Source organism: Cnephaeus nilssonii (genome assembly GCF_951640355.1).
Source record: "Cnephaeus nilssonii genome assembly, chromosome: 4".
Lineage (NCBI taxonomy): Eukaryota > Metazoa > Chordata > Mammalia > Chiroptera > Vespertilionidae > Cnephaeus > Cnephaeus nilssonii.
In genome coordinates, this window is record NC_137075.1 from 88,207,961 (window position 1) to 88,233,905 (window position 25,945).

General features: G+C 44.8%; 1 protein-coding gene and 1 pseudogene across 3 annotated transcripts in view; one reads left to right on the top strand and one right to left on the bottom strand.

Moving 5' to 3' along the window:
- Positions 1-25,945, top strand: part of FLVCR2 (FLVCR choline and putative heme transporter 2) — a 65,391-nt gene that overhangs the window by 19,960 nt on the left and 19,486 nt on the right. Inside the window, exons 2-3 of one of the 2 annotated variants that reach the window (XM_079769643.1) lie at positions 12,487-12,628; positions 17,387-17,524. In XM_079769643.1, coding sequence (XP_079625769.1) covers positions 12,487-12,628; positions 17,387-17,524 — 280 coding nt within the window. The remainder of the gene's footprint in view (positions 1-12,486; positions 12,629-17,386; positions 17,525-25,945) is intronic. The other variant, XM_079769644.1, reaches the window with a different exon arrangement.
- LOC307097567 (transcription factor AP-2 gamma-like) lies at positions 633-9,961 on the bottom strand (annotated as a pseudogene). The gene is made up of 2 exons: positions 9,947-9,961; positions 633-2,001 (listed from the first exon to the last, which is right to left on the bottom strand). The product of its transcript is annotated as a transcription factor AP-2 gamma-like (transcript).

The window sequence follows — 25,945 nt, forward strand, 5'->3', positions numbered from 1 at the left end:
CAAATAAAGCTTCAGTACCTTAAAGGAACATGTCATTTCAAAGAATCTTCCATTTGAAGAGTTAATTTTCAAAGTTAAAAACACACACACACACAAAAAAAAACAAAACCATAAAACCAGCAGGCTTTGTTTCAACGTGTTTTGTAAAACCCAAAAGCCCCTTTTGAACAAGGGGATTTTTAAGTGTGTTCAATACCACCTATTAATTAGTTGCTAAGCGAAGAATCTCCTCCTACTGAATGCAGGATCTGATATCTGAAGATGCCAGATAAACGCTTTTTTTTTTTTAAGATAAATATTTAGTGGGCCGGAAGCCAGCAATGACCTTAACACTGAAAGTTATTATTGATTTGAATCACATGGATTTGACATTTCAACAGCTAAGCAGGTGGGGTTTTTGTTAGCCCAGGGGATGGATTTAAAAAGGTTTGAAAACTTGTAGCACCACTTTCAGAGACAGGAAGAATGGGGTTCCAAATAAAACATAAGCTTAATGAATAGAGAACCAGTACTTGTCACCTTCCGATCACTTGTCCAGAGTTAAGGAGACAGAGAAGTACTAAGGACTTCCAGAGGGCAGGCCCAACTCCGGAGGCCAACAGAGGTCTTTCAATGGGAAGGCAAGGAAAAGCTCAACTTGTCCCCCCAGGCCGAGAGTTTCCCCGTCTATGCCGGTGAGAGTGGTTTTGGAGATTTTTCCCCCCTTTCAGACTCTTCGTCCCTTTGTTTCCACCTGTTTCGTTTCCGATGCTTCTCCATCTTCTCCAAGGTCTTGCTGGAATTGGCCGGACTCTGGTCTCCGGGATTCATGTAGGATTTTTCTGTGATGACCAAAGCCTCTTTTATGTAGTTCTGCACAGCAGACACGGCAGCACAGGTGGCCTGGCTGCCAAATCTGTGGGTAATCTGGCTGAAGTGAGACAGGCAATTCTGAATGTTCGCCTCCAAGACCGGGGCCGGCCGGTTGTTCCCGTTGGGTGTTCGGTCTTGGCTGAGAAGGTCCGTGAATTCTTTACACACTTGCTCTGCTAGCCAGCAGCATGTTCTTCTTTGTTGCATCTCATTCCGTCCTCCGAGATGAGGTCTAATTAAGCACTCCACCACCGGTTTGCTAGGAAACTCAGCTTCACAGACATACGCAAAATCCCGAGCCAAATGAACAGCCTCCCCTTCTCCTATGGCCGTCAGGAGGGGACGTGTGCAGCCTTCCGTCTGCCGGCTGGAAGATTCAGCCCAGTCTCGTCCAACTTCTCCCGCAAGGACCGGCCTCCGTTTTCAGACTTGGCTCTTCTGAGAACACCTCCCAGTAATGAGGCATTTAAGCACTCCGGCGGGGACAATCGCCTCTGGACTTCGGCAACTGTCACTTTGTATTTCGATGTGGAACTCAGGAGGGACAATCTTCTGGGGAGACCTCACTGGGGTTCATCACAGCCCCCACCAGCTCCTTCTGGCAGGGGAAACTCAAGGGGTTCCTGGTCATTGAAATGGGACCTTTGTGAATCACAGTCTGACCGTGCAGAAGCAGGTGCTGCTCATCCAGGATCTGCACCTCGTCCATCTGTTGCCCCATGTCCTGAAGGCCCAGGTTCTCCACCAGCCCCGCTGCGTCCAGGGCGTGCGCGTGGGGCAGCAGCAGGTCCGAGCGGCGGAAGCCATCCCTGCGGGCGCTCATAGCGCCACCGTCCAGCCCGGAGAGATGGGGTAGCAGGCCAGCCTGGCACCTCCTGGCTCTGGCAGCCGGGCCAGGCCTGTGGCTGGCGGCTGGCGCGGCTGGTGCAGGGGGTTGATGGCAGCGTACGCTTCTCCCAGATGCGAGTAGGGGTCTGCCGACTGGGAATAAGTCAGCAGCTGGTAGGGAGGTGGAAAGTAGGGGGTGGTGGCTGGTATTCGGAGACTCCGGTATGGGAGGGGTGGCGCGGAGCTGTAGAGATGTTGCAGACTGGCCCAGGAGAGGTGGGGGAGATGTGGGTTCCCATGGCTGCTCCCGTCCTGGCGATCCTGGGAAAAAGAAATCTACACCTGTTAGTGCGAAATCCCGCTACTGCGAGCAGTCAGTTCTTAAGAAGTATGGGTGGTTTTATTTTGAGACAGTGTACCATAGCCTTAATTTGTTTATTAAAAAAATATTTATTAAGCATCTACTCTGTGCCCAGCAACATTCTAAGCTCTGAGGATACAACCGCGAGTGGGAGAAAAGGTCTCTGAGCTCAGTTTTGAGGGAAGAGAGATTAGACTGCAAAGCAGTCAAGCAAGGAGTGACTAATGGTGAAGATGGCAGGAGGAGGAGGACGAGGGAGACTTCAGAGCAGGACACTGGGAGATGTTTTTGTGTAAGCAGGTCTGGGAGGAACTCCCTAAATGGCAGGGCCAGGTCTGGTGTTAGGGGTGACTAGTAGTTTTCTCGGTGCAAGGTTTAGATTTCTTTTCCTTCCCACTTTTCTCTCTGGGATCACAAGGCAGGGTTGGTGAACTAATGAAGCTGGCATCTTAAGAAACAGCTCCATGGGGCCCACCCTGTCTGTCTCTGGAGACACGCCCTAAAGTAAGAGGAACTGGTTCTGCTCATGGTAGGCCAGAGAGCAAACAGCCCTTCCAGGGCCTGGCCCTGAGTAACCAGCCGCCTGGGTCTGCGTTTCGCTTCCCAAAAATTGAAAGTGGGGGGTGCTGTTACCAAGAAAGTCCCATCAGACTTAGAAGAAAACTTGGGAGGAATAGAGACATTTATTGTCCCATGAATGACAGCATATGGCGTCGCAGACATTCAGTGCTTTTTCTGGTTCAGGCTGTTCTAGCACCATCTGTCAAGAGGCGGGGCGTGGTCGAGTTGAGCAGGGCAACAGCACACAGGACAGTAGGACCCGTCTGTTGGCTGCTGTGAGCTGGCTTCTGGGACAGAGTTGGTGGGAAGTGCCAAAGCATTTGAATGGGGAGCTTTGCATGTTGTCTACTTCAAATGTGACAAACTTGGAGAAAATGAGGCCTGCACTCTGCCACTTCTAGCTGGCCTGGTGGTTGAAAGACATCCTCTCATTTTTCCTCTTTTCTGGCTGAGTCATTGGGGAAGTTCTACGAGCCTGTGGTCATTGGCCCTCAGCACTGTCATCAGAAGGACCTTTGAGTGGTGAAGCCAGCAGTGACTCGTGCTGTCGGTGAAAGGGCAGGCAGAGGAGGTTTCACATCTGCTCTCATGTAGACATAGACTGGCCCTTGGCAGATATTACCATGAGGTCAAGTTCAAGAGGAACGCTGACCCTTACAAGGAGGAGCGTGTGTACCAGGAGCCTCCTGAGTTGATGATTAAAAGTAGGCATTAGTGTGAGGCTCAGCTAAAAAAAAATAATAATAAAGCCCTTTGTCAGCATTCCTTTTCATTCCTAATTAAAAAAATTTTTTTTTTCTTTGTAGAACTCAGACCCCTCCTCTAAATGTAGCATCTTCTCTGTTTACAGCCTAGGGGACCTCTGCTCTTCAGCTACCTTGCACCCCCCAAAGATGAGGAGGAAACCCAGAACCAAGGCTATAGGTCAAGATCAAGGTATATTAGATAGCTTATACACTTGGTGATGTGAGCTCTTTGCTTGCAACGGTTGCCTCCTCCCTTACTTTTTAGTAGGTGTTCAATATACACTGAGTGTAGGTTTGAGAGTAGGAATTTGATGAGCCGATATTGCAATGGCTTCCAGGCCTTACCTTGGGGAGCCCCAAAGTTGAGGTTTTCTCTGTGTTATTTGTATCTGCTTTCTTTTGGTGGTCAACTCACACAATACTTCAAACTGCTACTGTGCCCAACTGGTTCGCTGTAGAAAAGACTGGACATCTTTGAGTTAGGTTTGAGCTTCGAAGCGTCATCTCTTTATTCAGAAGACGTTTCCCAAGCTCCATTTCTGTTCTTGGCATGGTGCTGGGCATGGTGTGGGGAGATGTCACACAAGGAAATGTTAGTCAGTGTCCCTGTCCTCAAGGTGCTAACAATCTAATTACAGAGACAACACCCTTCGGGGAAAGAACCCCAAAACTAAGCATTGCATAAGAACACAGAAATCCCATAGGGAGTAACTAAGTGGTCAATAAAAACAGACTGTGGCTGGAGACACCTGTCACCATTGCGCCCCCCCAACAGCTAGACGTATGGAGAGGTGCTTGAATTACAGAATCGAGTATATGAGACAAGAGGAACTGCAGGTGTCTGAGGGCAGTGACTTTGGTGGCATTCACCCTCTTCAAAGGATTTGGAGTCAGACAGCCATGGGTTTGAATCTGTTTTGCCATTAGAAGCTGGGTGACCTTGGGCAAATTACAGATGTTTTCTCATCTGTAAAAACCAAACCAGAGAGAATGATGCCAAAGTTAAGGGGTTGTTGTGAGGCATTGAATGGAATAACATGTGCAAAATCGCTTAGCACGCTGCTCATTATGCATCCATTTCCTTCCTTCTAGTTTGGAGAATAGCCATGACCTGAGAGTTTAGCCTAAGAGTGCAGACTCTAGTATAGATGGCCTGAGCTTGAAGTCCGGCCTGATCATTTACTGTTATGACCTGGGGCAAGCTACTTAAATGCCAGTTTCCTCGATTTTAAAATAGGGATTAAAAGTGTGTGTGTGTGTGTGTGTGTAGTGCTTAGCACGGTGCCTGTGGCATGGTGAGCATAATGTACAGCTGTTATTACTATTCTTACCTTAGTAGCTGCTGCTTCCTGCATTTCCCTAACCTCTAGGACTGAGGAAATCCAAGAGTGTCAAAGTAGCATAAACCACCAGCATAATCACAGCGTTACAGACAAACTCTGTGACTGGGGAGGGAGCTCTAAGGAAGTTTAGAGTTGACCAGCTCTCACCCTGCTCCCTAAGTTCTTAGAGACCAAAGCTTAGCCTTTTAAATCCATAAACCCCTTTCATGAGTGATTTCTCCCCCAAATCAATGGGATTGGTTTTGTTCCCACAGGTCTGGTACTTCCTCAGCTCTGAATTAGCCTTTTTAAAAGAAGTCAAGGGCTTGGGTTTGGGGATTGCAAAACTACCGTCACATGAGCAGGCTTTGCATGCATATCATTGCTTAACCTGGCATTTGTCTAGGAGCTGCCTGGCATTCCTAGGTGGCTGGGGGCTTGTTTGCCAGTTCAACATAGATGTCTCAGTGCCCTAGCAACCACCTCGTTCTCTTTGTTTCTGGGGTATCCACAGACTGAGTTCCAGGACCGCCCTTGAGCCTCCCCCACCGTCCAAAGGTGGCTTTCCTGAGGAGCACCTTCAGCTAACCTTGTCCCTTACATTTGGGGCCCTGGAACCCCTGTTTGTGCATCATTTTGCTCAGATTAGTTACCCACTGAGGTACAAGCAAATGTCAAAGTGACGTCAAGGACAGACAGGGAGAGGTATTTATAGGATGAGAATGATGTATGTGTGCCTCAATGGCACCATCTTTGTGGAGTTTAAATGCCCACACCAGTACCCAGTGGGGCAGTGAGTGTTGAAGTTACTTCCCAGCGTCTCACATAATCCCCACGTGGCTGTGGTCCTGGGAGACCCAGTGGGGGTCTCCCTGCTGCCGGTGACTGCTGTGTCGAGCCGCACAGTCCCATGTGGGCACGTTTTTGTATGAGATGGGCATTAGGCATACTACACTTTAGTGACCATAAAATTGGCATGGACTTAAACAACCCTTTATATGGTAACATTTTCTTACATTTGTCTATCTAGCTTAAGTTTTCCTCAACTGTGGTACTCTGTGAACCTTAGCTTCAGGTGAATCTTTTCCAAGACCATTGCGATTGACTATAGAGATTCCAGGACACATACAAGTATCTAGGCTCTCATCATATAAATGTAACCTTGAAGGGGGGTGGCTGGGTGCTTTAAGCTGGCCCAGATAGGTTGATGGGCTTTAAGTGTGTGGAAATCTATATTGAACTCAAATTTATCTTTCATGGGGCTCTGATTTTAAAAGGATCCTCAACCATGTATTTTTTAAATAGCAAACTTTCTCTGAGAGCCTTGTCTAGATTTAAATTTCCAACCATGTCTTTCTGTGGGTCTCAGTTCCGACTTATCTGGAGGGAAGTGATGTTTTGCTGACCTGCTAGTTAACTCCAGCCCATTCACTCAACACTCAGGTATTGAGGAAGCCTCTGTTCTGTTTACCGGGCACCAGATTATGCCAGAAAAATGGCTGAGAACAAAGGAGTAGAGATGTTTAGGGCAAGGAGATCACGCCTAGCTAGGATAATCAAGGAAAACTGACCTTGAGGCAGTCTCCCAAAAATTAAAAGAGGGAGACTTTTTCTTGCAAGAAACTGCTTAGATAAAGGTAGAGACTAGAACAGTGATGGGCAACCTTTTGAGCTTGGTGTGTCAAACTTCGCCAAAAAACTGAGCATAACTCGGGTAGTGTGTCACTTTGAGGAAAAAACATTATTTCGCAAATGTTTCATCCTCAGGAGCAGCAAATGTTTCATCCTCGGCATGCGGCCACCTCAGCGGCCGTGTGTCATCAGAAATGGCTACGCGTGCCAGTGCTGACACGCGTGTCATAGGTTCACCATCACTGGACTAGATGAAAAGGTTGGAATTGTGATCATCCCATCAGGTTCAGAGAGGAAGTAGGTGGACGTGGGCCTGGAAAGGTGGCTTGGAACTAGGTGAAGGAAGGCAAGAATAGCAGGTTGAGGGGTTTGGACTCGGTGCTCCCTCTGAGGGGGCCGGCTCCTGAAGGTCCTTGAGCATGGACTTTGTGGTCAGTGAAGTGCTGAGGACTGTGCCCCTGAATATATTATGCAGGAGGAGAGATCACAGTTGCCTGAAGGGGAGGGGTTAGATTCAAGGCGGGCTTCCAAGGACACAGTGGATGGGAGAGGGCAGAGTCAAAGGTGACTGAGAGAAAAGAGCAGAGGGAAGGAGCCAGGAGAGGAAGAGGAAGATAACCAGGGGAGGATGGTTGGTCTTATGAGTCCTGGTGGCCCCTCCTTTCCTGCCTGCCCCCATGACTGTGTGAGAGGGCAGAGTGGGAGAGCCAGGCTTGCAGCTGGGGTGTGAGGGCCTTGTCTGGAATCAAGCATTCTGCGGAAAGGCCCATTCACATGAGCTCTTTCAGTCCTCAGGACACGCAGTGAGCTGGATGGTGTAACTAGATAGTGTTCTCTTCCTTTTGCAGATTAGGAAACAGGCTCAGCTGAGAGCCTTCTGACCCGAAGGCCTGACCCCTTAACCACTGTATTAGAGTGACCATGTCTCCGAGGAATGTTGAGGTGGAAAGGAAGAAAGGTGTGGGGTTCATTTTAAAATGAATGACATGGGCTGCCCTGTGGGTTTGATTCCGTGGTTGAGCATCAACCTAGGAACCAGGAGGTTACGGTTCTATTCCTAGTCAGGGCATATGCCTGGGTTGCGGGCTCGATCCTCAGTGGGGGACATGTAGGAGGCAGCTGATCCATGATGTTTCTCATCAATGTGTCTATCTCTCTATTCCTCTCTCTCTCTCTCTCTCTCTCTCTCTCTCTCTCTCTCTTTCTTTCAAATCAATAAACATGTATTTTAAAATGAATGACATGGGCGTGAGCCTCAGAGTAGGTCATTGGGAGATCAAGTTTGAAGTAAGCCTTTAAGCTGAGGGTCTGCTGCAGGGAAAGCTGCTGACCCAATAGGGGGACATTTTTGACCCTCGGTGACAGGAAGCCAGTTCCTGGAAGCCCTGAAATCCTAGAGGACATCCCAGCTCTGACTTGGTGAATATGTCCAGGGGAAAGGAAAGATGCCACAGGGGCCCGGCCCTGGGGCTGAGAGTGAGCTCACCTTGCTCTGCATAGCAGGTTGGATGGGGGGATGGGCATAGGAGGAATGAGGTTGGGTGGGTGAGGAGGTGGTTGCCTCCTACCAAGAAGAGCAGCATCCCCCTTGCTAATGGCCTGGGATCCTAGCAAAGGGCTCAGACGAGACCAATGTTTCTGTCCCTGTTCCATTAGGACTGAAGCCCTCACCTTGGTGTTGACACAGAGCTCCCTGCCTTTTGTGGAAGCCCCAGGATCCTACTTTGATGGTCTGGCAATATTCATGACCAGGCGGCACTTCGGAGGGCAGCTTTGTGCCAGGGTTTAGATTCAGTCGTGACTGGGGGATTTGTTGAGCTCCCCCTGGTGATGGGGAGAGTGGTTCTAGGGCTCCTAGAGTCGATAGAACACGTGGTGTGTTTGTGTAGTGGGTTAAGTATGGGACTCTTACCCCGGATGCAGCCCAGAGGTTTCCTGGGTTTATTTTGGCTCTGCCAAATGCATGAGCCAGAAAGACAAGTGATGGCTTCTTCCGGTTAGCCAAAGCCCTCAGGCTGCACAGATGTGTTTTTAATGGTGACATTTGCTTTGGAAGTGCTCATGACCAGTGACAGTGTTTAGCTATCACCCTTGAGTTTGCAGAAAGGGCAAAAATAAAACGGAAAATGAAAGCTGAGTCTTCCATTGTGGCTTCAGTTTGCTTTTCTCTGATGATTAGTGATGTTGAACATCTTTTCATATGTCTAGTGGACATCTTTGTGTCCTCATTAGGGAAGTGTCTATTCAGGTCCCTTGTCAATTTTTTAATTGGATTGTACCGTATTTTCCGGCGTATAAGACGACTGGGCGTATAGAAGATTTTCCTGGGTTAAAAAGTCGTCTTATACACCGGAAAATACAGTATGTTATTTTGTTGTTGAGTTGTATAAGAGATATCACCTCACACCCGTGAAAATGGCTATCATCCATAAATCAACAAACAACAAGTGTTGGAGAGGATGTGGAGAATAAGGAACCCTTGTGCACTGTTGGTGGGAATGCAGATTGGTGCAGCCACTGTGGCAAACAGTATGGAGTTTACTCAAATAATTAAAAATGGAACTGCCTTATGACCCAGCAGTTCCACTTCTGGGAATATATCCAAAGAAACCCAAAACACTAATTTAAAAGAATATATTCACCCCTATGTTCATTGCAACTTTATTTACAATAGCCAAGGTTTGGAAGCAGCCCAAGTGCCCATCAGTAGATGAGTGGATAAAAAAGCTATGGTACATTTACACTATGGAATACTACTCGGCTGTAAAAAAGAAGGAAATCTTACCTTCTGTGACAGTATGGATGGACCTGGAGAGTATTATGCTAAGTGAACTAAGCCATTCAGAGAAAGACAAATACCATATGATTTCTCTTATATGTGGAATCTAATTAACAAAATAAACAAACAAGCAAAATAGAAACAGACTCATAGATACAGAAAACAGACTGATAGCTATCAGAGAGGAGGGAGGTTGGGGTCTGGGTGAAAAAGGTGAAGGGATTAAGAAAAAATAAAAACCTCATAGACACAGACAACAGTGTGGTGATTACCAGAGGGCAAGGGGGTGGAGGGAAGGAAAGAAGGGATGAATGGTAATGGAAGGACACTTGACTTTGGGTGGTGAACACACAATACAATATACAGACAATGTATTACAGAATTGTACACCCGAAACCTATATAGTTTTATTAACCAATGTCACCTGAATAAATTCAATAAATAAAACAAAACACAAAAAAACCCTGAGTCTCCCAGTCTGCCTCTCCATCCTTACTTCTTGAGGCAGAAGATTATTGAGGATTAAGTTGTCCTATATCAGGGTGCTTTGGGGAATAAAAGAATCACAGAGCCTTAGATGATGTCCCATAACTTCCCTCATTCTTGCAAAAGGGACCCTCCGGGATTCTACTTAACTTCTAGATCTCCACCTCCAAATACTTAGAAGGCCAAATATGACCTGCAGCGGGCCCAGGTTCCCAGCCATGAAGGTTGCATTTGCCCCTCTGTCTAGGCTGGTTTTTACTCTAAATCTTCCGGATTACAATGAAGAAGCCAGACTGTAATCTGACAAATCAGTGTGACCGAAGATTAGATAAAGCTCTAAGGACATGAAATAGCTTCTCTTCCAGAGAAGCCTGCTCACCTGGGCCTTACTCATGGCTCTTAGCCCAGGAGGCCGCTGCCAGGCCCAGTGGAGGAGATGCTGGCCCGAGAAGGTGAGATCTGCTAGAACTCTGTGTGACCCTATACAAGTCACTTAACCTCTTGAGCTTAACCTCACTTAGCCTCCATTTGGCCCTCTAATAATTAGGTTGTAATAGAGCAGTGATTTTCAACCTTTTTCAGCTGATGGCACACATAAACTAATTACTTAAATTCTGCAGCATACCAAAAATATTTTTTGCCACTATGACCAAAAATCAGTATAATTTTGATTGACTTAAAAAAATAATAATAATAGAAATTACCTACCCTTTTTGCTCCAAAGTGACTTTTTAAAAAAAGCAAATGTCTATACTCTACTTGTATATAAAGATTTTTGGTACCAAGAATTAATCAATCAGACCCAACCTTGTTATAGATATGACCAATAACATGCAACTCTGTTATATGACTTATATATTTATGATTCAAGATAGGGCATTCACAGCAAACATTTATTGTTGTGTTGTCTGTTGTCATTTTTTTATTTGACAGTCTAAGGGAAAAGAGGTCAGTGCCCTGACAAAATAGTCAGGTATTGCCTGTTTTAAAAATTCTTGCAGCACACTGGTTGAAAATTGCTGTAATAAATGATGACAAAGGAACTTCTAAATGATAACATTCTATAACTTCAACACACAAGTATCACTATTTGTGTTATCTTTTAATCTTTATTTCACACCCCTATCCTTTCACATACATCTTGGTACCTCCCAAAATATCTATCAGAATGCTTTTCACATAGTAGGTCCTTTAAAGATGCTTGATTTATTGATTATAGATTGGCATACAGTGGAAGAACCCTATACTGGGCCTGTAGATGATGACTTGTGAATGTTCCAGAGCCGGGAACCACTAGTGACCATCCTGAGTGGCTATAATTGACAGTCTGGAAAACCAATCAAGATGGTCAGCAGATTGGCAACTGATGAATGGCATTATAGTGTGGAATGAAAGCAAATTGCTTCCCTACCTACAGTTTCAAATAAAATAAAGAAAAAGTAGAACCTTAAGACAATGGACTTACCTTCCTTCAGTCTTGGAACTTGAAGCTTGCCCGTGGTCTCGGGCTGTTTTTCATTTTCTGCTTTGGTATGACATGTGGCAGAAGGGCTTTGGGAGGTGAGTCACAGCTAGTTACTCCAGAATCGAGGCATTCTGTCCTTGGAAACATATCCTAGTCATATTATCTGTCAGGTTAAATAGAGTTTGAACTCCAAGGCAAATATGAGATGCTTTAACTCAGTGGTAGCCAACCTTTTGGACTTCATAGACCATCAGTGGTCCACAGACCACCAGTTGGTGACTGCTGCTTTAACTTGTTGTTGTTGTTGTTGTTGTTGTGTGTGTGTCTAAATTTGTGCCATCATCTCTTGGACATTGGTAACTAAAATTGGCTCTCTCTGTCTCCTATAGCTTGTGTGTTTATAGCCAGTTTGCCCATAGACTGTGTATAGATGCATGCAACTGCATATGACTTTATACTACAGATGCCTTGTCAATTGCTAAATTATTTACACAATGAACTTAAGCCTTCATGTTTGTAAATGTGGTAATAACTTTAGGCTTCTGAGTCTTACTGAATGCAAGTTCTTGGAGTTATAGGGTGTAGAAGTTTTCAACTTTCCCCAAGCTGGTCTCTTAGCTCCTGATTAACAGTCAGTGAAACCAAGAATTTAAATGACACACAAAAAAGTCCACATTGTTTTACTGTACCATAGAGACTGCAGTATAGGAACCATTGTTCGTTAGTGTGCAGCTGCAGGAGAGCCATCCTGCGTTGAGAACCCCAACTATGATTTTTATTTTTAATATTTTAAATTGATTTTTTAGAGAGAGAGGAAGGGGGAGAGAGAGAGAGAAACGATGTGAGAGGGAAACATTGATCAACTGCCTCTTGCACACCCCTACCAGGGATTGAGCCCATAACCTGGGCATGTGCCCTCACCAGGGAATTGAACCAGCTACCTTTTGGTGCACAGAGTGTCGCCCAAACAACTGAGCCACGCCAACCAGGGTCCCAACTATAATTTTTTTCAATAGGTATTGATGGTGAGGGTGGTCAGGGGTGTGTGTGCATTGAGTTGTCAATAAAAAGAAAGCTCTCTCTGATATCTTGAGGAGGAAATGTCCCTGTTTAATTTTTAAGAAATACTGGGATTGTGTTTCTTTTCCTTTCTTTTTTTTAAAAAATACATTTTTATTGATTTCAGAGAGGAAGAGAGAGATAGAAACATCAATGATGAGAGAGAATCATTGATTGGTTGCCTCCTGCATACGTACACTGGGGACTGAGCCAGCAACCCGGGCCTGGGCCCTGACCTGGAATCCAACCATGACCTCCTGGTTCATAGGTCGACGCTCAATCACTGAGCCACACCGGCTGGGCTGGGATTGTGTTTCTTATTAGGAATCTTTTTAATTTGTGCCATCACCTCGTGGACATTGGTAACTAAAATTGACTCTCTCTGTCTCCTATAGCTTGGAATTGCGATTGGGTTCTTGGTCCCTCCTGTTTTGGTACCCAATAGCGACGACAAGGACAAGCTTGCCTACGACATCAGCATCATGTTCTACTTAATAGCAGGTATCGCCACCCTGCTTTTCATCCTTGTCATCATCGGTAAGTTCATTAGACTGCTGGGGGTGGGGACGTAAGGAGGTTCTACTGGCTTTGGTGGGGCCCTTGTGCGCATGGCTCTAGAATATGGTGGACACTTACAGAATCTGAAGGCCAGGCTTCTAATAGTCTTCAAATGCTTTAGCCTAAGCAGTTGCCCCCAATAGGGTGCTAACTGGTCTTGTGCACTTTGCTAGTGGCTCAGTAAAGGTTTGATTGTAATTAAACTGTTCCCCCGTGTGACCTCACAAGAATTAATGGTCAGGCTGCTGATCCCCTTGGTGAAACCCTATGAGCATTTATGATAGCACAGGCATTGTGCTGTTCATGCTCGATCTCATGTAAGCCTCAGCAACCCTATGAGTGAAGGTACCATTATCAGTCCCATTTAACAAAGAGGAAGACTTAGGGGAGTTAAATAAATTTATTTAAGATTCGATAGTCCTTTAGTGGCAGAGATCGGATTTAAGCCTAAACTTGTGTAAGGCCATACTCTAAATTTCTGGAACTAAACAAAACAGAATTAACCCACAAACACTAATCTCATAGATTCACCCGAGAATACCTGGGTACCACAATTTTAATGCTTTTCTTTAAAAAGATTATAAGAGTAATATTTTCTCATTATGAAAAAATCTAGAAAATACAAAAAAGAATGACCATTAGTTTAGTCTTGAACAAGTTAATATCAACCTCAGATAGCTATTATTCATTTTATATAAAGGTATATTTAATCACTGAGATATTTGGTTAATATAATTTCAAAATTCTTTTATTATATGTTTCATGTGCACAGTATTCTAATTTGACATCTGTATACACTTTAAAGTGATCATCAGCACAAGCCTAGATACCTTTCCTCACCATACAACTGATGGATAATATAATTTTATATCCTCTTTTATAATCTGAGTGATACTATATGGGCTGTGATAAATTCAGAAACAGCAGAGTAAAGGTTTTCATTTTCAGTTAGTCACCCGTCTAAAGGTTAACCGGTTTTCTTCCTAATACCTGAAAGTTTCACTCACTCATGTTAAAGGTTTCATTCCTTCCTTCTGGCCTCACCTCTAGAGTCAGTTTTATAATCATTTACTTCATTCAGCTGTTGTCACCTTGTCATTCCCTCCCTGGGTCCACGCTGAGAAAGGGCTGCCTGGAGGCCTCTAAGAGCGGGCAGGATGTCTCGGACAGAGGACTCGGTGTTCCTGGGAAGGTAGAAGCTGTAGAGCTGTGAGTGAGAGCAGGAAAGAACAATCTAGCCAGGGATCCTCTTACTCGGCCAGACTTTAAGTTTCAAATTGGAATGTTCCCAGCTCCAAATTCTTGTGTTTGTGGCAGGTGAGGGCCTGGTTCTTTGCAGCTGAAATCCTGGAGGTAGGGCATTTCTACATTTTGGCATTTTATTATCAAGCACAGACTGAAAGATCTTACCTGAAGCAAGCACCTGCTGTGGCAGGGATCAGTCCCTTGCCTTGCTTTCTGTACCCTGATGGAAGGGGAGGCGAACAGCCAAGACAGTGAATGAGAGGTTCCCAACAGCAAGGAAGTCATCCAGGAGGAAATTACCCAGGACCACTTCCGGAGAAGAACGAAGCAGGGCTCTGGAGATATGCTAAATGAAATAAGCCAGTCAGAGAAAGGCAAATATCACATGATCTCACTTATATGTGGAACCCAACGACAAAATAAACTGATAAATGGAATAGAACCAGAGGCATGGGAACATGGAACAGACTGACACATCTCAGAGGGAAGGGCAGGGACAGGGAAGAGATGAACCAAAGAACTTATATGCATGTGTGTATTGCCCATGGACACAGAGAGTGGGGTGAAGGAATGGCGTGGTGAGGAACTGGGTGGAGGGGTGCAATAGGGGGGAAAGTGGGGGACATCTGTAATACTCTGTAGTAACAATAAAGACTAAAAATGAAAACCTTTGCAAAAAAGGAAAGAAGAAGGGCTCTGTAGTCAGGGCTGGAGGGTTTTCTGAAGGTGCAGGGTTGGGGGAGGGAGAGACTTTGCTCTTCAAGACATTAAACCTCATTTCGAGAGCTTCCTTTAACTGGAATAGGGATGAGTGAGGGGGAGGCCACATGGTGCCTGCTTGGACCCAATTGGGGAACCAGTTCAGCCAAAAAAACTGGTTAAACTGTCCTGCCCTCCAGAGAACTGAATAGCAGCCAAGCAGTTAAATTGATTGTACCAGTTGTACTGAAAATAGGATATAAAGGAATGGTTTCCCCATTGCCCTGCCGCAGTCCTTCACGTCAGAGTAGCCAATCCCATGGGAGGCTGTGTTAATCCTCTAGGCCAAGCAAGTCAAACTCAAAGGCTAACACGGGCCAAATAAACAAGGTCTAAGTTTCTGTGGGCCACAAAAAACCAAAAGCTTCAATTTTCATAGAAACGTAGGTTTATATCAGTAGAGACATGCCAAATACAAAGGGCTGAAATAAATGAGTAATCGTTAACACAAAATAATAGAACATTTTAATAAAAATTAATATTTTTTCTTGAACACTAACTTACCAGACACTGAGTAACTGCACAAGTTAGTAAGCGTAATGCAAATAAACCTATTTTTCTTGTTCTCTGAAAGTGAAATATTTCTTGTTGCGCACACCAAACAAGTCAGTCCAAGACTAATGACGTGGCAGTCGGCTGCTAAAATATTCGCTGCTAGTATTAGTGGAGAGAAATGGTGTGCCTGCGCGTAAGGCGTGTAAGGGAAATGAATGCAACACGATTATAGTAATCAGTCGTCAGTGAACGTTGTACTTCGTTATTAATAATTACTAGAGGCCAGGTGCACGAAATTCTTGCACTAGGGGGGAGGGTCCCTCAGCCTGGCCTGAGCCCTCTTGCAGTCTGGGAACCTTCAGGGGATGTCTGACTGATGGCTTAGGCCCACTCCCCCGAGCAGCCAGACATCCCTAGCACTGCTGCGGAGGCAGGAGAGGCTCCCACCACCGCCACTGCGCTAGCCAGCCGTGAGCTTGGCTCAGGGCTTCTAGCTGAGCAGTGCTCCCCCTGTGGGAGTGCACTGACCACCAGGGGGCAGTTCCTGCATTGAGTGTCTGCCCCCTGGTGGTCAGTGCACGTCATAGCAACCAGCCGTTCCCCAGTTGGTCAATCTGCATATTAGCCTTTTATTATATAGGATGTATAACAGAATATTGTAAAAATTAAGTTACAAAATTTTCATTAAAATGTTTCTTACGTACCACTATATTGGCTGGGCCACAAAAATATAGGTTGTGGGCCTCATGCAGCCCGCGGGCCCAGAGTTTGACATGCTTGCTCTAGGCTCTGTGAGGAAGATGTCTGATTCAGACTTTGAAAAACTAGGAATTGGACTCCAGGTTTTTCTAATAGAAGATCCTTTCACGTAGGAATATTTATTGACTGCCCTGTGCCAGGCTATGTGCTAAGCACAGGCAACACAGTCTCCTCCCCCTCAGGAGGAGCTTGGGTGCTAGGCCATGAGCTGGGCTCACTAATCCTAAAGCCTCAGCTCTCATGTCCTTTCTATCCATGTGTGACTATTGTGTGGTTTTCCGTGCTCGGCAGTGTGTTTTTTTTGCTGGCTATTATTGTAACTGGACAACCTTGAATCATACATGAGCGTTTATTCCAGTAATGCTGGCAGTATGGGAGAGCAGCAGGTTGTCTACAAAAATCTGCTCTGCCTCTCCCCATAAGCCAGCTGCTTATACTGGGCAGAAAGACAAAGATATGGGAAAGTAGGAATTACAGGCATGGGAAAGTAGGCATGGTATAATCATTGCAAGTTATAAGTTATGCAGGCTGCGGAGTTGGGGGGAGGTGTCTCAAAGGGCAGGTGCCTCCGGGCACCCCGGGACCAGATTACAGATTACAGGTAATAGGGGCTGGAGGTTGTAAAGAGCAGGTGCCTCCAGGGCTAGATTGCTTCAGCCACAAGGCTGTAAATATTTCCATAACGATGGGCAGTTCTCAGGACAGGAGGATGGACTGCGTTCCAATGTTAGCTCCCATGTCCCAGGGCGTACAACTCCCAGCCAGGTTAGAATGTGCTTTCTTTTTTTTTTTAATTTAAATTTAAATTCTTTATTGTTTAAAGTATTACATATGTTTCCTCTTCCCCCTATTGACCTCTCCCCAGCCGCTCCCACCCCTCCAGCACATGCCCTCACCCCCTACTATCTGTGTCCATTGGTTATCCTTATATGCGTGCATACAAGTCCTTTGGTGATCTCTTACACCTCGCCTTCCCCCCCACACCCTCGCCTTCCCTCTGAGGTTTGATGGTCTGTTTGATGCTTCTATGTCTCTGGATCTATTTTTGTTCATCAGTTCATGTTGTTCATTATATTCCAGAATGTATTTTCTTTAATCAGAACAAAAAAATCATGGTAAACAGCATGATAAATATTTCTTATAACTAGTAGCTAGTCCCCAATATTATATTTCTGCCCCTAACATGATGGGACTCCTTGATCCTTGAACACTGCCCCAATTATTGCAGTCATCCAGAGGCCATTAAGAAAAAGTAATCAATATTTAAAAAAAAAGTAATCAGTAGACCACACACTCAGCCATAGACAATGAAAAGCAGCTTCAAGAGAGGAAGCTGTAAAGGATTTAATTGAAGAATTAATATTTCCTTTTGAGTCCTAGCTCCTTCTTGGGTGATGGAGTCAGCTCTTGTCCATGTGTAACTCTGCTGGGCTGTAACCACAGGGATGTTCAGTGATCTCTCTGTTTCTTTCCTTTCAGTATTCAAGGAGAAGCCTAAACATCCCCCCAGCAGGGCCCAATCCCTGAGCTATTCCTTAGTACCGGAAACTTCGTACTTAAATCCCATCATCCGGCTCTTCAAAAACCTCAACTTCAAGCTGCTTGTCATCACCTATGGTAAGATGCAGTTGTGTCCAGGAGTGTACTTGAACTGGGAATGTGAGGCAAGAGGCCTGATGTGTCTATGCATGTTACTTTTTCCAGATCCCAAAGGTGCCTGTAAAGTAATTGTCGAGGGTCAACCAGAACAGTCAGCTCTGTCTCAGGGCCTTTGCAGGTTCTGCAAAATCCACTTAGAAAACCATTCCTTCCCGTATCAGGTTATCTGGCATATGCCTGCTGATCCTCCAGTCTTACTTCAGTATCACTGCTGTAAAGCAGGATTAGGTGATCTTTCCTCTCTCGCTGTGCTGTTCCATTTCCAGGTCTGTCTTCTCACTAGACAGGGATCTCCTTGAGAGCAGAGCTTTATGTGTCTTTTCATCACCAGTAGTGGCTGGCCTGGAGTGGATACTCCTATAGTTATTGAGTGAATGAATGACTCTTAATAAATAAATGCATGCATGCATAAATGAGTCTTGCTATATGAATCACTCCTCCACCAATCTTCCTTCGTCTTGTAACATTGACTCCTACAGAGTATTTATTTGAATGTAAGACAATATCCTCTTTCATTTTATTTAAAAACTAGAGGCCTGTTGCACAAAGATTTGTACAATAGGCCTTCCTTCCCCTGGCTGCTGGCACCGGTTTTCCTCCGGCACCCGGGACCCAGGCCTTCTCTCTGGCCGCTGCCTTCTGTCTTTGCTCCGGCCAGAGCATTCAGTCTTCACTCCAGCTGGAGCGCCACTCCTGTAGCTCCCTCCGCTTCCTGCCCTTCCCCTCATAGCAGCTGTCCCACCCTGCCTGGCTGCTCTGTGCCTGCATGCATGCTGCCCAGAGGCCTGGAGTGGCTGGGGGGTAGGACCGATGCCATCTTTGGCAGGTTAATTAGCATAGTCATTCCTGATTGGCTGGTGGGTGTTGCAAAGTGATGGTCAATTTGCATATTTCTCATATATATATATATATATATATATATATATATATATATTTTATAGATTTAAGAGATGAAGGGAGAGGGAGAGAGAGATAGAAACATCAATGATGAGAGAGACTCATTGATTGGCTGCCTCCTGCATGCCCCCTACTGGGGATTGAACCTGCAACCTGAGCAAGTGCCCTTGACCTGAATCAAACTTGGGACCCTTTAGTCTGCAGGCCAATGCTCTATCCACTGAGCAAAACCAGCTAGGGCCTCTTTCATTTCATTTTGTTGCCTTCGTTAAGGTAAATTTTAATCTTTATGCTGTGTATTGGCTTGCCTCTCCAGCATGGTGTTTTCTGCATCTTTTTTCCCAACCTTTAATAAGAATGTTAGATCAGACAAGGGTAAAAACAGAACCTCGTGTCATTCCATTAAATCGATCTACCCAACTGTACTGCTCTCCATCTTACATTTGACCACTTAATCAACTAGCTAGTTTAAAATCAAGAGTCAACAAATGTATAACATGCTCAATAACTCTACAGGTATTTAAAAAATGAGATTGGTTTAACATGATTTATTCTTGGTGAAACCTCAGTTAACTATAACCTTATATTCTCTATAGGTTCATAAGCCATGGGTTTTATTGCAACAATAGCATTTACTATGTGCCAAGACTTTTCACATATGCTTTTATTTAACTTCCCCCACACCCATGTTAGGTAGATACTATAACTATCCCCAATTAACGTATGAGGAAACTGAAACTCAGAGGAATTAGGTAACTAGCTTGAGATCACACAACTTTTAAGTGCCAGGATTCAGATAAAGGTTTGCCTAACTCCAGCTCCTTCCTCCTTGATGCTTGTTACATACTAGTAATTGCCTATGGTCCCTTCCTAAAATTGTGCCATGGTTTCATGTTAGGCTTATCAATGCCCTTTATCTCAATGTGTTTATCTGCTAAAGCATTGATAAGAGGTGGCATTGTTCATGGGTAGAGAGGCACGCCTAAGTGTTTCTGGCATACACGTGGTTCAGTGACCTCTCATCTGGAATAGCTCTCGGTAACTGATTAGTCTTCAAGGTCTTGGATCTCCAGGCCTCATTCTCTCCAAGCTTCTCAGGTCTTAGGATATCTCTGCATTCATCCACAGTAATAAGCTGGCTCGTGTGGGTTGATGGGCAAAGCAATTCACTTCTGAGTCTCCGAAGCATTGGCCTCTGCTATATGTGGGTAGAATTTATTAACATTTTCCTCAAAGGCCTGGGGGTGCCTGGATGTCTGTACTCATCTCAGAGAACCACAAGCCTAATTTCCATGGTAGAGAAATGGCCGTGGAGACAAGGCTCTTTGCCAACAAGGAAATGATTCTTAGGTTCAAACACAGACTTGAAAAAAGCCTATTGAGCCCATTACTGTCCATTAGGCACCATGTGAAGGGCTTTACATGCATTATCTCTTTTAATCTTTGAAACAAACCCATGACATAGGTCCTTAACTCCATTTCATTTTATACCCGAGGAAATCGAGACTCTGGTTTAGTTCCTTGCCCACCATTGGACAGCTAGAGAGCAATAGAGCTTGAATATACACTTCTGTCTGTCTGAGGCCCGAGCCCGTCTTCCTAACCAACGGCGTCCTGCCTCCTCATGCAGAACACAGCCTCTTGGAGACAGAGACGGGCTCCTTCCTTAGCCCACTTGCCCAGGTGGTCTTGGGTCTGCCCAGGGGAGTGTATTCTTCCTCCGATTTAATTCTCCAGACCAGTTAACACGGGGTTGCTTTCTTCTAGGGTGTGGATCTAGAGTTTGAGGGTTTGGGAAGCAGGACCAACCTATTAGCCAGCCATCTGTGGGATTTGGGGATAATGGCGTCTCAGCCTTAATGTGTGTCTCTTTAAGGTTTGCAGGTCATGTAAAGGCAGTTCACCTGAGAATCTCTGCTTTCTTCTCCCACTATCTTTGCTCCAAATTAAAAACAAAAAAACAAACCCCTATAAATTTAGCACATGGCTGGGATTCTAGCAGATAATAGCATTTCACAAACACATTTGCAGGACATGGGTGGACATGCCTTAGAGTAAGAGCCTTGAATGCTGGTCCGTTGAGTTCAGAGTTGCGCATAAAGAATGGGAGGTCTGAATTTTGGTGTCAGTTACTGAGTATACCACTTTCACCCATCTTTTGTCTTTCTAATTCCCCCTACTCCCCCCCCCCCCCCACACACACACACATACATTTCTTTTTTAAATATGTTTTTATTGATTTTAAAGAAAGAAGAGGGAGAGGGAGAGAGAGAGAGAAATATCAATTGACTGCCTCCTGCACGCTCCTTGCCCCCAAACTGCTAGGCATCAAGCCTGAAACCCAGGCATGTGCCCTAACTGGGAATCAAACCCCGAAACCTCTTGATGCATGGGTCAACGCTCAACCACTGAGCAATGCTGGCAGGGCCCATTTCTTTTCTTTTCTTTCTTTCTTTCTTTTTTTTTTTAAAAAAAAAAGGAAAGGAGAGGGAGAGAGAATTAAAAACATTGATGGGAGAATCATTAACCAGCTGCTTCCTACATGGCCCCCATTGGGGATTGAGCCCCATTTCTTAAACTCTCTTTGGAAAGAATGGCAGCCTTCCAGGGTGAGCCCTGCACTGCCCCCCCATACTCCTGCCCCCCACTTCTGCCTTAGCGTTGACTCAATATCCAGGCTGCCTGGCGTAGGGGATGGCTATTGATAACATTTGCTCCTCATTGGAGTTCTCTGAATGGGAACAAAAGCTGCTGAGTCAGCTGCCCAGAGCTGAAGTGCAGTGAAGGCTTCAGAGGAATTTCCCTATAGGGTCTGGCCACACCCTTAGAGGTAGTTTTTTGAGATAAAATAAGGGCCATCAAGTTAAACACAGACCTGGGTTGTCAGTTTGCTCCCACTCCCAGTCAGGCCCATGTGGGAGGCAACCAGTCAATGTGTCTCTCTCACCTCTCTCTCTCTCTCTCTCTCTCTCTCTCTCTCTCTCTCTCTCTCTCCCCCTCCCTCCCTCCCTCCCTCCCGCCCTCCCTCCCTCCTTCCTTCTCTCCCTCCCTTACACTCTCTCAGAAAAAAAACAATGGTGGGGAAAAAAAAACCCAAAAATGCCCCATGTGATATTTGGGGTATATTTATGCTAAAAAGTGATTCATTTTTCTGAAATTCAAATTTAACCAGGTATGTGGATTGTCTTTGTTTGTTTCTTAAATCTGGCAGCCCACGTAGAGGGAGGAGGTGCAGAAGAGGGTTTCTGCTTGATGTTGCCAAACTATCACAAGAAGAAGAAACTGTCTCCTTCTCTAGTAAAATAGACCCCCGCCCCCAACCTTCTGAGTTTGGCAGTGCAGGAAGATGGGTCTGGAACCAGATCCTCTGAGGGTCCTACAGAGTTTGGGGTAGGGCAGGTCTTGTGATGTGTGTCAGCAGTGGGAGTGGGGTGAAAAAAAACCTTTCTTCAGCTACCTTCTCTTTGTGCCTCTAGGTCTTGCTTTCCCAGGGCTCCTTCTAATCTCTTTTCATCACTGGTGATGGTATAATAATTGCCCTGTGAAAAATGCTGCTCCTCTAAAGAATGTCCTTGAAGGGAATACTTTCCCCTGCTCTTCCCAGCCTTGCCTCCAGGGCTTCTGGATACTCTTCCATGCTGGGCACCTGAACCCAGAGCCTCACCATGTATCCCGAGGACACCTTCCCTTGGGGCTCTCACGGGCTTTACATGGGCCTAAGGAGGATGCTTTGTGCCCCCTTGAAGACCTTGGCTTAAGAGTGGGTATAGATTGGTCCTGGAAGATGGCTGCCGATGGGAAGGCTGACTGCAAGATAGTGTGTGAGTGAGAGAATGAAAGGAGAGTGTGTGGTCGCACGGGGAGTGTATATTCGTGGGCGAGGGACAGCTATTCTCCAAGGGACTGCTGGGGATTGCCGGACCGGGCTCCCCTGACCGGGCAACCTCCACTGCTGCTGAAATCTCTCCCGGAGCAACCGGCTCTGACGCACAGACCGCACCATCTTGAAGGGGAGAGTGGCTGTTATCGGAAGCCTACACATCCCAGGAATCTACAACACCACCCAGGGAACAGCTGCAAACCCAGGAACACCGGACCTCAAGCAGCGCGAATACGTGGACTTGGAGGAGCTCTGCACCTTCTCATGGAAAGGTCAGATTTCACCTAGGGCAGTGGTCGGCAAACTCATGAGTCAACAGAGCCAAATATCAACAGTACAACGATTGAAATTTCTTTTGAGAACCGAAAACCGACTTCTGCGCACGGGCCACGAAGTTTCAATTGCACTATATATGCGAGCCCGCACGTGGTATTTTGTGGAAGAGTCACACTCAAGGGGCCAAAGAGCCGCATGTGGCTCGCGAGCCGCAGTTTGCCAACCACTGGCCTAGGAAGAGGTGAGGTCTGCGATCCAGGCAGGAGAGAGAAACACGCACAATGGGAGCTAGAGGTCCCCGGGAAGTCTGCCCCCCACAAAATCTGCGGCCGTTGGGGCTAGTGTGATTCGTGAATGTGGAAGGGGATCCGCAGGGCTGCTAGCAGAAGGGAACTCTAAAAAGCAATCCAAAGCTGAACTGGGCGCAAAAAGGCAGCCTAAAATTTTAACAGTGTGCCAGATACTTAGTGCCAGGGGAGAAAAAAAGATGTGTGCACAGAGACATTCAAAGAGTTGTGCGCCATTCAAAGAGTTGCATGCAGTGCCAGAGGGTAAAAGTCGCGAGTTCGCGCACATACTCTGGCTCTTTTTTTAAATCCTTGCTTTTGATTACTAAGCCCAGTACATAGGCTCACCCAATTGAGGACACTCTCAGAGACTGCAGGGGAAAGTTGTTTTTTGTGGAACCTGGGGATCAGAGCGGGGAGTAATGATCAGAGAACCAGCTCTGGGGCAGTCCATACTCCCAAACCAGAATTAAGTGTGACAGGGAAAACAAAATCTAAATACTGGCTAGAGAGGACTTATAGCCCCGGAGGTCAATCCAGAAACACTGCTACCCAGGGGTTGAATCACAAATTGACTCTTGTGTAAACACAAATAAAGGAGTCTGAGAAACAAGAAATACTGCCTGCTGGAAAATCAGGACTGTGGTTTACAACACAGAGGAGCAGTGGAACACAGGGTACTTCAATACTGTCCTGACTGCCAGACAGGAAACAGGCATACCAAACAGAACAGTAGAGGACGTGAATGACCTTCACTACTGCACATTTTTATTTTTTCATATTTTACTTAAGAAACTAAATTTTTTATCTTTTTTCCTCACTTGATTTTACCTTTTTAATTATTATATTTTTATTTTTAATCAGTATTATTACAACTACTACTTTACATTTTTTTTAAAAAGTGTCATTTTCTCTTTATTTTATTTTGGGATTAGTGTTCTACATTTTATTTTAATTTTTCCTTTAGCATCATTTTAGTCTAGCTCAACTTTACCTTTATGCCAACACTCTCTTCCTCACTTTCCCCCTTTTGTTGTCCTGCTTCTTTTACCCTATTTCTGCTTTAGATTTTCCCTATTCCTTCTTTTTACACCCTGTTAAAAATTCACCCTATTTATATATCTAATTCCCGATCCCCTGCTCTAAGTCCATACACACCTCTCTTCTCTTTCTTCACTATCCAATTCTTTTTTTCTCTCTGCCCCTTTTTTTGTCTGTTTATTTTTTGTTGTTGTTGTTATTGTTGTTTTTTTTTGTTCTAGGTTTTTTTGTTTTATTTTGTTTCATTTTGTCTTGCTTTCTCTCTGTCCTATTGTTGTTTGCTTGATTGTTGATTAGATTGGTTATTGTTGTGCTTATTGGTGAGATTGTTACTCTTTTTTTTGTTTGTTTTTGTTTGTTTTTTGTGTCTGTTTTTCCTCTCCTCACTTGTTATTAGTTGTTGTTTGTAGTTTGCATTCATCTCTGGGTGTTTGTTGTGTGCATTTTTGGGGATTAGTGGTTGTTCTATTGGAGTTTTCTCCCCATATAAATAGTCCCCCACCCTCTTTTTTATTCTCTTTCTTTTCTCTCTTACTTTTTTTCCTTTTCTCAATGTCATTTTTGCACTCCTTTTTGTTTTTTTCTTATCCCCTAATTCTCTTTTCTCTAGTGGCCACCTTTATTTGGGGTTATTAGTATCACGGATACATTGGTGTTCAGTGCCTTGTGCGTGGTGCCTTGTTGTGTTGTATTTTGTGCCTTTAAATCAATGCAGGAGAGAGAGAAATACATAACCAGATAATTAGAGAAGAGAGATCATGGGGAGACAAAAAAATAGCCCACATATGAAAGAAAAGGAGGCATCACCAGAAAAGGAAGTAAATGAAATGGAGACAAGCAATATGTCAGAGAAAGAATTCAGAGAAATGGTCATAAGGTTGCTGAAAAGAATGAAAGACAAATTCAACAATATGTGTAAGAACCAAGAGGAAATGAAGAAGAACCAAGGAGAAATGAAAAATGACATCGCTGCTATAAAGAGCTCAATAGAAAGCTTCAACAGTAGACTAGAAGCAGAGGACTGCATCAGTGAACTAGAAGACAAGGTAGAAAAAAAATACCCAAGCAGAGCAGCATCTAGTTAAAAAACTTAAAAAACAGGAGGAGAGCCTAAGGGAACTTTAGGACAACATGAAACGAAACAACATCCACATAATAGGGACACCAGAAGGAGAGGAAACTGAACAAGGAACAGAAAACCTGTTTGAAGAAATAATGACAGAAAACTTCCCTGATATAGTGAAGAAAAAACTCACAGAAATCCAAGAAGCTCACAGAGTACAAAACAAAATTAATCCCAAAAGAACAATGCCAAGGCACATTATAATTAAATTGGCAAACACCAACGACAAAATAAGAATCTTAAAAGCGGCCGGAGAGAGACAGAAAGTTACCTACAAAGGATCCCCCATCAGACTAGCGACTGATTTCTCAACAGAAACACATCAGGCCAGAAGGGAATGGAATGAAATATACAAAGTCATGCAAAGGAAGGGTCTGAATCCAAGAATTCTGTACCCAGCAAGGCTATCAATAAAAATTGAGGGGGAAATCAAGAGCTTCACAGACAAAAAAAGGACTAAGGGAGTTTATTACCACCAAACCAGCAATGCAAGAAATGCTAAAGGGTCTGCTGTAAAAAGAAGAAATAGGCAGTAAAGAAGGAACACAGGCGTAAAGAATAAAAATGGCGACAAACAAGTACCTATCAATAATAACTTTAAATGTAAATGGATTAAATGCCCCAATTAAAAGACATAGGGTATCTGAGTGGATAAGAAAACATGAACCATATATCTGCGGTCTACAGGAAACCCACCTCAGAACAAAGTACTCACACAGACTGATGGTGAAGGATGGAAAAATGTTTTTCAGGCGAATGGAAATGAAAAAAAAGCTGGGGTAGCAATACTTATATCTGACAAATTAGATCTCAACATATCAAGAAATAAGGAAGGCCACTTTATAATACTAAAGGGAGAAATCCAACAAGAAGAA